Source organism: Danio rerio, chromosome 4, assembly GCF_049306965.1.
Source record: "Danio rerio strain Tuebingen ecotype United States chromosome 4, GRCz12tu, whole genome shotgun sequence".
NCBI classification, from domain to species: Eukaryota; Metazoa; Chordata; class Actinopteri; order Cypriniformes; family Danionidae; genus Danio; species Danio rerio.
Window position 1 is genome coordinate 11,523,347 of NC_133179.1, and position 11,627 is coordinate 11,534,973.

The window sequence follows — 11,627 nt, forward strand, 5'->3', positions numbered from 1 at the left end:
TGCTATTGTCCTTCACCTGAGCAGATGACTCCAGCATCATCATTATGACCACAGGTGTGTTGGCCCCATCCTGCCGCTCCACAGCTTTTTAATGTAGATTCCATCCCATAACAACTTAAAGTACTCATCCAGATTGGTCCTGATCCTGGTCCAAAGTGAGCATCACCCAGAGCATCTACAGGTTCTCCACAGTCCAGTTCTCTACACACCACTGCAGCATCAGCCAAATCCCAGTCATCTTCACACACTGTTCCCCACTGACCTCTATGATAAACCTCCACTCTACCAGCACAGCGACTGTTACCATCAACCAACCTCACATTCCTTGCATCTAAATGAATTTAATAAAAAAGACATTTCAAGTAAAATAATATAATACATATTTCTAATATCTTCTCTCTAACTCCAGCTCTTACCCGCACAAATCAGTCTAACACTGTTGTTGTGAGTACAGTTGTTTTCATATAATGTTGATGTTGGACAGAGGTGAATCTGAGACTCGTCTCCTCTGCAGTGAATCTCTTGTGTCCACATCTGAGCGTCTCCTTTGTCAAAAGCAGCAGCTCTCAGCACCTGTACAGGAGCCCCACAGTCCAGCTCTCTACACACAACCTCTGCATCCTGCTGGTCAAAGGCAGCATCACACACTGACATCCACGTCTGATTATGAAGAATCTCTAACCTCCCAGAGCAGCGAGAACCTCCAACCAGCCTGACCTCTAAACAGAATAATTTACAAGTAATTTACTTGTTTTCAGCTTTTGTTTTTTCACAAAATACTGGTGTAATATTCTCAATAAATGTAAAAATAATATCACTGCAGGTTATGTTTTGAGCGGTTACCTGAGCAGATGATTCCAGCATCACCACTATGATCACAGTTATGTTTCTCCCATCCCCATGACCCACAGGCCTTCAGGGTAGACTCTGATCCAGTGCATAACACAACACCCATCCAGATTGGTCCTGTTCCTTGTCCAAAATGAGCACCACTCAGAGCATCTACAGGTTCTCCACATCCCAGTTCTCTACACACCACTGCAGCATCTTTAAGATCCCAGGCAGCATCACACACCGTTCCCCACTGACCTCTATGAAAAACTTCCACTCGACCAGCACAGCGACTGGTACTATTTATAAGTCTCACATTTACACTTTCTGGATAATAAAGAAAGAAAATGAAAGATGAGGTGACAGAAAGAATTAACTAGTAAGTGATTCCGATTTGAACATTAATTTAAAAGTAGTTTCAACCTGCACAAACAAGTTCTGTGTTGTCATGAGTGCAGTTGTTTTCATGTGATGATGATGTTGATGTAAATGGACAGAGGTGAATCTGAGACTCATCTCCTCTGCAGTGAATCTCTTGTGTCCACATCTGAGCGTCTCCTTTGTCAAAAGCAGCAATTCTCAGCACCTGTACAGGAGCCCCACAGTCCAGCTCTCTACACACAACCTCTGCATCCTGCTGGTCAAAGGCAGCGTCACACACTGACATCCACGTCTGATTATGAAGAATCTCCAGCCTCCCAGAGCAGTGAGAATCTCCAAAGAGTTTCACTTCTAAAGTAAGATCATTTAAATCAATTATTAATTGTAACAGAAAAATTTAAAACAAACTAGATACATAATCTAGAAATTTAACATATTAAGTGTCCAAAATTTTGTAGATCTCCTTTGCCCCAAACCCATAAATAAGCCACTTCCTAGGTGGATTTAGCATAAACCCTCATTTATGCTAATCATTTCACAATCTGACACCCACATAATTAAGGCGAAAAATTAAACCAGGTTGTGTTTGTCCATAATTGGCCCAACACAGGGTTAATACAACCCCACATTTGTTAGAGTGTAGCTAATGCAGTACTGCAGCACTGTTTTTGAGGAAACCTGCTGTGTGATTTTAAACCAGAGCTTAATTGGTCACATAGCCATGAGTGAATCATATTATATACACGTACTGAATCAAAAATTACAGTATATTCTCATATTTAAATGTGTCTGTCACTCCTATTTTACAGCAAGTTATATATGCATGCAATGGTGTTTTCGCACTTATCTTATTGTGTGATTGTCAGACAAAAAGGAAAGTTAGGCCTCCTTATTGACAATCAAACCTTCTAGATCTCTATATAAACAAACACTTAAAGTTTTGGAAGTAGATGGCACCATTTCAATATTTTACAAAATGATATAATCTGAAGATCTTTTGAAAATGTTGTCAATATGTCTCTTTTAAAAATGATTTTTAAATATGTAAATCATCTTGCTCCATAAATATGAAAATTAATAACAAAATCAAGCAGTAGCAAGGGATTATCACAAGAAGCGTAATCAATCTGAACTGCATAATACCAAAAAAAAAAACAACAACAACAACTAAATTTGCACAATATACATTTTTATTTTAGGGTACACTGCTTTGCAATAGCCTGCCGATTGAACTAAAAAGGCAAACAGACTTAAACAGATTTTAAAGAGAGTAAAAAAAAGTAGTTTAAACTAAATCAGGATTGTTAACACTGCTTGTCATGCGTTTTTTATTTCTTTTCTTGTCTTTTTTTGTATTTGTAATGTATTTTTATATGTAAATCATAAAGATTTTTGTACTGTTTTATTGTATAAAAGTCTAACCAGGGAGTAAGGCTGCAAATTAGTCACTGGCTAGAAGCCTGTATGTGGAGCATTGGCTGCTTTAAACTCTATTAATGTTATACTTTAAACTGTATCAATGTCCCTGTTAAATAAACAAAAATAATAATAATTATCAAAGCAGCATATTGTTTGGGGATATACAGTACTGTATTTTAATTTATTTACATCAGTATACACTTTTAGAGTAAGTTACCTGAGCAGATGACTCCAGCTTCACCATTTTGTTTACATGCGCTTGTACCCCATCCTGTTAATCCACAGTTCTTCAAAGTAGACTCTGATCCAGTGCACACAACATAACTCATCCAGACTGGCTCTGATCCTGGTCCAAAATGAGCATCACCCAGAGCATCTACAGGTTCTCCACAGCCCAGTTCTCTACACACCACTGCAGCATCAGCCATATCCCAGTCATCTTCACACACTGTTCCCCACTGACCTCTATGAAGAACTTCCACTCGACCAGCACAGCGACTGGTACCATTTACAAGTCTTACATTCACACTTTCTGTATAATAGACAAAGAAAATGAATTAAATTGTTGAAATGATTTAGGTTTTAGTTGAATATGAAGTCAAAAGCAGTTTCAACCTGCACACATAAGTTCAGTATAGTTGTGATGAGAACAATTGATTTTATATAACGGTGATGTTGGACAGAGGTGAATCTGAGACTCATTTCCTCTACATTGAATCTCTTGTGTCCACATCTGAGCGTCTCCTTTGTCAAAAGCAGCAGCTCTCAGCACCTGTACAGGAGCCCCACAGTCCAGCTCTCTACACACAACCTCTGCATCCTGCTGGTCAAAGGCAGCATCACACACTGACATCCACGTCTGATCATGAAGAATCTCTAACCTCCCAGAGCAGCGAGAACCTCCAACCAGCCTGACCTCTAAAAGAACAAAGATCATTTAAACTTTTCGCATAAGTAGATCATTATTATTATTAATTTATTATTTAAGGATGAGGAGAAGGTTACCTGAGCATATGACTCCAGCATCGTTATTATGATCACAGTTGTTTTTAGCCCATCCTGTGGAGCCACAGCTCTTCAGTGTTGACTCTGATCCAGTACACACTGCATAACTCATCCAGATTGGTCCCGATCCTTGTCCAAAATGAGCATAACCCAGAGCATCTACAGGTTCTCCACAGCCCAGTTCTCTACACACCACTGCAGCATCAGCCAAATCCCACCAATCATCACACACTGTTCCCCACTGACCTCTATGAAGAACTTCCACTCGACCGGCACAGCGACTGTTCCCATTTACAAGTCTCACATTCAGATGATCTTTTTGTGCAACATATAAATGACAAACTGAGAAAAAATGAAAAAACAATGATTAGAGAACAGAACAAAAAAATAAACTTCTAGGAAGCATATTGATCATTTTAGATAACATTCTGGCACAAAAAGGTTGAAATGAAATAATTTTATGCCCCAAATAAATATATAAACTTACCAGCGGTGATGATTTCCAGAAGCATAAGCATCAAACTCTTCATGATCTCCTTCTCCATGACACACGCCACCATATCATCAGCTCAAATGCAGCACAAGTTTCTTCCTTACAAGCCCCTTAAAGACAAGAGTTGTAAATCTTTCCAATCACGTTCATCATTACCTTATTAGACACAACAGAGGAAATCATCAAACAACCTCAGCGACAAATCAGAGCAGGCTTTCTTGATATTCACCAAATATATCAAAAGAACGTCAGCGCTGAAGATGACTGCTCCTCCTCTTCCATATCAAGGCACTTTCTTGAGGGCTCACACACACATACACATACACACACCTGCCAGAGGCAAAAATAGTCATTAATTATCATTTGAAGATTTCATAGAGAGGAAGTACTCCAGGATATTTACAGCATCAGAACCAAACACCTGCTGAGATATGCACTGATAAGAGAACACTTCATACTTTAAACTTGAAAAGTCATAAAGAAAACATAATCAAAAAAATGTTTGTCTTTAATTTAAAAGAAATAAATGTTAAAATGTGCTTTAATATATAGTATATGTTAATGATAACTACAAAAACATAACTTATAAAAGTGTACACATTTTAATTATTTTACTCTATCAGAATATTTTAAGTAAATGGCCTATTTTAACGCTTTATGCTATTAGAATTTTTTTAATAGCATTAATCAGTTTTAAACTATAAATAAAATTATTTAATTTATTATTTAACAGTTTAGCAGCCTATTGCTGAATGTGTAGAAGCTTTTGTTAGCCACAAGATGGCAGCAAAACATTAATTATTCTAAATATGGGGCGCCAGAGCATAGGTGGATCTTCCAGAAGAGGGCAACAAACACTGCAAATGAGTTGCTTAACATTTTGTTAATATGTTAAAACATTAAATAAATAAATAAATAAATAAATAAATAAATAAATAAACATTCAATGCAGAAATATTTTGGCTTTACTTATAATGAAAACTCTGAATGATTTGGTTGAACGGACATTTTAATTACATTAAATTGTCTTGACAAAAAGCCAGAAATTAACCCAAATAATCATCAAAGCTATCCAAAAACATAATAGGCCTTCATGCTAGAATCATCGATGAGTGATGGAGATTTAAAATCTATTAACAACTATTAAAAGTGACAAACTGGCCATTTATTAACAATAAATTAAGATGAGGGATATTTAATATATGCAATATATATAAGCAAATAGATTTTTAAAAGTTCTTAATGTAAAACTTCAGTTGAATTATGGGTGGCACATCAAGGCTTTTGCTTTTTTTCCAAAACTTTTTGTTTGTAAACTCATCCAGGTTTCGCTAGAATAAAATCCAGTTTCTTATGAACACACTGTGCAAACACACTTCTTTACATTCCTAAGGGTCTTTAATGTACTCCCTACCTCATCATAGCTTTCTGATGTGTCATCTGCAATGAAATAATGAACAATCTAATGCAACAATCACACATAATTAAGTATAATTAAATATGCACAATAATTAAATAAACACAAATTAAATGAAGCTCATTCCATCTGCACTGGACTCTGTTCAGCCACACAACACATTCACCAGCACCAAAGGCTGAATTCCCATCAGCCCTCAGTGCTGCTCCACAACCCAGCTGCCTGCAGACCACCTGAGCATCGCTGATGTCCCAGAGATCATCACAGACTGAGCCCCACACAGCGTTATGATACACCTCCAGCCTCCCAGAGCACCGGCCGTCCCCTCCACGCAGTCTGAGAGGAACATGAGCTAAAACACACACATAATTAGTAACAACTAAATGTTTTAAACTATATTTTTTGATCAAATGCATAATACAACCTCTTAACCTGAACACTGTCTCTCGTAATGAGATGCTGAACATGTCAGATGACCTTGTCGTGACTCAATTACAACATTTCAAATTTTGACGGTGATCGAAACATATAATTTGACCATTGCTTCTTTATGTTTTGTATCTCTAATGTCTCATATTATAACACATTTTGTTAGTTATAAAAAACATTTACATTTTGTGCGAAGAATTCAATGTTTCAACAAAAGGGGTTGCAACTTTCCCCTATTTCAGGACAATAATGAAAACACAAATCAACTTGAAGTTTGATTTTATTGCTTATCAGAAAACATTCAAATCAATTCAACACAATCAAACTGGATTAAAATCCAAAACAGCTACTTAAAATAATACAAACATAAAGTCTCAATATTAAAAAGTGTATACAAACAATGTCTGATTGCCAGAAACTTCCTCTGCTAAACACAAAATGAACAATAAGCTCTGCTAGTTTAAAGGAGTTATTACATTCTTATAAAGATCCCAATGTTCACTGTTTGTCATCATATTTCTCAAAGTACATTCCTAGGTTATTAAGCAAAATATAAAAGTCCATCACCAATGAGTCTACAGTATATTCAATGAGAATAATCTATGTTTACAATGTGAAATTTTTGTAAAATAAGACTGGGATAATCAAAATTACGGTGTATAAAACTGATTGAATGTTAGGTGGAAAATAAATTCTACTAAATAGATACAGTATGTCTGCATGACTGAAATGAAATGACATCCTAAAAACTTCTGAAAAGAGAAAATTAAATATTTTGAAAAGGCCATAAGAGCAAGTTATGAAATTATTAAAAAGAAATCAATAAAAGAAGATTTTTTATAGTAACTATTCTTATAGTATCTTACATGTACTTATACATACTGTGTGTGTGTGTGTGTGTGTGTGTGTGTGTGTGTGTGTATATATATATATATATATATATATATATAAACAAAACAAAATCTGTGTGGCTGAGTTAACCATTTGCTTCCTGTTTTTCTGGTTCTTCCCCCACATCATCATAATCTGGTATTAGAAAAAAAGCAACTGAATCACAATAAGCTTTTTAAAAGTATTAGTATGAACTCCTCAATAGCAGCAGTCAATTTAAATAAGCTGTTATTATCACAAAAAATGAGAAAGTAAAAACGTACCCAATATGTCACTCACATACTCCCTTTCATCTGGATCACCATAATCCTCAGGACTCTCTAAAATACATGTTTGAACTATTAATTTAAATATTATCTGCTAGTATAATTTAGGATTTTTTTACTATATGTACACAAGTGTCATTTGAAGCACACACCTGCTTTATCATTGGAGAGTTGTCGCAAGACGATGGCATCATCATAGTTTTCTGGTACGTCTTCTATAAAAAATAATAATAATAAAAACAAATCAAATAAAACTGCATAAAAAAACTGTGGAAATAATTATTAGAAATATACCTGCACCAGAGTGTCCCAATCCAGCAGTGATTGCATCATCATAATTCTCAGACGATGCTTGTTCTTATAGATGAGTTAAGAGAAATGAAGAAATAAACAAAAAATGCTTGTATTATTGGCTATTATTTATACCTTGTTCATCACATGTAATACAAGTATCAGGTGAAGAGAACAACATGGGAATGAGAGTTGTGTTTCGGGCTGTAAATCAATTCTATGGAGTCATTATTAAGTCAACTAAGTAAAACAGGAATCACAACATTCAAATTAATTATCAAGACTTTTATTCAAAAGTCTGTTTAATTAATCTAATCTAACAACAAGTTATTACCATTCTCTGAAAATGTAAAACTAATAATCTGACTCCTTTAAGTTAAATCAGTTAAAGGCACTGACCTTCAGGGCCTTCAGTTGTAATGTCTTCATAGGAGTGAGGTGCAGATCTCACTTAAAAACAGACAAGAAAAAAGATTCAGTATTCCCTTACCTGCCTTATTGAATTATCGTGTTAAGATGAACTGCAAAAGAAAAGTTATAATTGCTTTCAAATGCAAATTAAAGTAATAAATTCACCCAAAAATAAAAAATTCTGTCAACATTTACTCATCCTCCACTTGTACCAAACCTGTTGGTGTTTCTGTCTTCTGTTGAACAAAAAAGAAGATATTTTGAAGAAAGTTGGAAACATGTACAGTAACCATTTGCTTCCATAGTATTTTTTTTCCAAATATGGAAATCAGTTGTTGCAGGTTTTTAGCTTTCATCAAAATATCTTCTTTTGTGTTCATAAAAGTATTGAAACCACTCGAGGGCGAGTAAATGTGAGTAAAGTATCCCTTTCGTAGAGTTGCTGAAGTTTGCCCTGCGCGCTTGCGTTTTTTTTAGGAACTTCTTTGGTTTGGTGCGTCAATCTTGTCAATGCTATTATTCAAGTGTGAAGTGTGAAGATAGTTATTGTGTGGTTAATGATGGATACTATAATGAGAGTGGCGGTCTAACTAATTGCACATTGTGATTAACTATGGGATAAAAGGGTGGAGTGAGAGAATTGTGTCACACACTGAGAAAGGCATTGCGCCGAAACGTCTGTGTCTTTTAATCACCCGTAGAATGTAACAGAAAGAAAAAATAAAAACAGTACAAAGCAATTACTTGAGTCTGAATCATTACCTTTTTTAAACTATCCCTTTAACATAGACTACATTTAGCTCTGTATGTAACAGGTGACATTATTATATTTCAGTCCTCTAACCTAAAAGAAGATCATCTGCATCTTCATACCCAGAATGCAGTTTTTGAGAAAGGACACTACCTGTTATGGAGGAGTAGAATCAATGAATGATATATGTGCCCCATGTGATTTATTTCTCTCATTCTCTGAATAAATTGATTACCCTGTTGAACAACACACAAGAAATTTACTTACTTCTCTGAGTAAAGACACTGTGTCCATTTTTGGGCCTTTGGTGAAGCTCTTCATAAACAGCCTCAGTGGTGATGGTCTTTTGTCTCCTCTTAGAGAGAGCTGTGAGTGTCGACACACAAACCTGCTGTCAGTTCACAACACATGACTGATCACACACTGAAGAAGACACAATATGACAGTCTCTGGATCTCTCCTACCTCTCCTCATCACTCTGTTCTGCTGAATCAGTATAAGCAGCGGCACTAAGAGCAGTAAGAGCACAACTCCCAGTACAATCACCACCACTGGGGGGACTGGATGAGTTTCTGGACCAGTTTCTGGATGAGTTTGTGGAGGAGAGACTGATGTTGAGCTCACTGTCTGAGAAACTGCAGCAGAAGATGATGCTGATGTGGCGGGAGTAGTGGACGCTGATATATCTGGTAAGTCTATTAAATCAGAGTCAAAACCAAGCAAATGACTGATTTAAATAAAAAATATATAATAATTACTAGCACTAAAATGATTAAAAAATCTGTCAGTGACCTGCACAGGTGAGTCCAGCGTGCTCTTTGTGGGAGCAGTCAGTGTGGTTGTTCAGGGAGAGAGGACAGTCCCACAGGTGAAGCTCATTCCCTCTGCACTGGACTCTGTTCAGCCACACAACACCTTCACCAGCACCAAAGGCTGAATTCCCATCAGCCCTCAGTGCTGCTCCACAACCCAGCTGCCTGCAGACCACCTGAGCATCGCTGATGTCCCAGAGATCATCACAGACTGAGCCCCACACAGCGTTATGATACACCTCCAGCCTTCCAGAGCACCGGCCGCCCCCTCCACGCAGTCTGAGAGGAACGTGAGCTGAAACACACACATCAGACATTGATGAACTGCTGTAGCAAGTTTACAGCAAAACACAGACTGAAATTACAAGTTGTAAAATTGTAATTAATTTAAACATTATTTGAATTTTATTATATCATTGATTATGACATTGAATCATTTAAGATGTCAGTCCACTGTTTAAGATGACATAAAAATGACATGTACTGTAATAAACTTACTTGAACACTGCCTCTGGTGATGAGATGAATAAGTAAAACAGGGAAGAAGACTCCTAGGAGACTCAGAACTTTCCTCCTCTGAGATTAAAACATGTTAAAATTTCAACACTTAACTGAAAATTGGAAGTTGTTTGAAGCCGTAATAACACTTTAAACAAAAATATCCACCTTATTTAAACTTAACTCAGAATGAACTTGCCTGTGCAGGTGATCACAGCCACCTCATTATTACTGTCAGTCAGTCTCCAGGGTGCAGATGGACACTGCCATAAAGTAAAGTCATGTGGTCGACATTTAAAATAATCAAGCCAATTATGAGACTTCAGTCCCTCTGAATGACTGGGCTCATTGCTAGATCTTCCACAGTTCAGCTCTTGACAGATCAGACTCGCTGTGTCTCTGTCCATCTGATTCCAGCACACATTTCCCCAGGATCCATTGTAGAAAACCTCCACATTCCCTTCACAGCCCTCAGTTAACCTGATCTCTTTATACTCTGGATGGAAAAGTGATAACTGTAAACCAAACATTTGTTTTATACACTGGACATGACATAAACTGTATGTGAAGTATATTGTTCACCAGAGCAGACGACTCCTACATCCTCCTTGTGTAGACAGTCATGTTTTCCCCAGCCTGGAGAAGAGCAGCTCCACAGGGACGTCTCATTCCCCTCACACTCCACCTCATCCAGCCATATGGGTCCAGAACCAGGACCAAACCAGGCTGGTACCTGCTGGTTACTGAGGGCCACTCCACACTGCAGCTGTCTGCACACCACATGGGCATCTTTAATATCCCAGGAGTCGTCACACACTGTCCCCCATGAGCCGCTGTGAAAAACCTCCAGCCTCCCTGCACAGTCTCCCCCAGAACCCACCAGCCTGATGGACCCGCGGCCTGATATTCAGAGAAAGAGAAACACATTATTGATCAGGAACAACTCCAGAATCTGCCCAGATGTTGTTGTTCTCACCAAGGCAGGTGATTGACAGCTGTTGTGTGGAGCTGCAGTTGAGAGTTTGTGGAGAGCTGCAGTTCCCCAGATGAGCTTCACTCCCAGAGCACTGGAAGCCCATCACACACTCATGACTGTGTTCAGGACTGGATGAAGAGGAGCCGGAGAAGTTGAGCACAGAGCCACAGCCCAGCTGTCTGCAGACTACAGAGGATTCAGTGAGACTCCAGGAGTCCAGCAGAACCTTCCTCCAGACCTGCTGGATCAAAACTTCCACTTGCCCCTCACACTGTCTCTCTCCAGACAACCGCACCAGACCCTCATGAAGAGCCAGAGACGAGTCTGAAGATAAACATGAGGCAGTTTATTAAGATATTAATACAAGTAATTTATTAAATTTTTTAATAAAATGTCCTCACTAGAGCAGATGACTCCAACATCTCGTCTATGAGAACGTTCAGCTCGACTCCATGAAGAGATTGAACATTCGGAGAGTTTTGTTTCATTCCCGTCACAATTAAACACATCAGCCCAGATTTCACCACTTCCCTCTCCAAACCAGTCTGATCCCACAACAGACACAGCAATCCCACAATTCAGCTGTTTACAGAGGACACTGGCAGCTCTCATATCCCAGCATGCATCACACACTGTGCCCCATTTACTGTAGTACTGACGTTCAACTCGACCAGAACAGGAGTCAGGACCATTGACCAGTCTGAGATCAGTGTAACCTAGACAAAAAACAAAGGGATTAGAAACAAAGTGTAATGC

At 37.9% G+C, this 11,627-nt stretch overlaps 1 protein-coding gene across 1 annotated transcript; it reads right to left on the minus strand.

Annotated features, from left to right (window-relative positions):
• Positions 1-2: 2 nt before the first annotated feature.
• LOC110439348 (scavenger receptor cysteine-rich domain-containing protein DMBT1-like) lies at positions 3-11,612 on the minus strand. Its single transcript, XM_073946781.1, has 21 exons — positions 11,273-11,612; positions 10,872-11,195; positions 10,478-10,795; positions 10,095-10,391; positions 9,896-9,973; positions 9,378-9,692; positions 9,050-9,280; positions 8,853-8,951; positions 7,823-7,873; positions 7,427-7,489; positions 7,285-7,347; positions 7,130-7,186; positions 6,957-7,001; positions 5,682-5,904; positions 3,637-3,986; positions 3,247-3,549; positions 2,849-3,163; positions 1,255-1,563; positions 844-1,158; positions 417-719; positions 3-331 (listed from the first exon to the last, which is right to left on the minus strand). Exons 1-21 carry the CDS (start codon positions 11,481-11,483, stop codon positions 3-5), a joined length of 4,599 nt encoding a protein of 1,532 aa, XP_073802882.1. The 5' UTR covers positions 11,484-11,612.
• Positions 11,613-11,627: the final 15 nt, after the last annotated feature.

What these genes read in the sequence shown, in the direction of transcription:
- LOC110439348 (XM_073946781.1), bottom strand. Translation starts at nt 11,483, where the DNA reads ATGAGAGCTGCCAGTGTCCTCTGTAAACAGCTGAATTGTGGGATTGCT. An exon ending in TACTGAACTTATGTGTGCAG is followed by an intron (nt 3,164 to 3,246) that starts GTTGAAACTGCT and finishes TCTATTATACAG; the next exon opens with AAAGTGTGAATGTAAGACTT. An exon ending in TGTTAGACTGATTTGTGCGG is followed by an intron (nt 332 to 416) that starts GTAAGAGCTGGA and finishes AAATTCATTTAG; the next exon opens with ATGCAAGGAATGTGAGGTTG.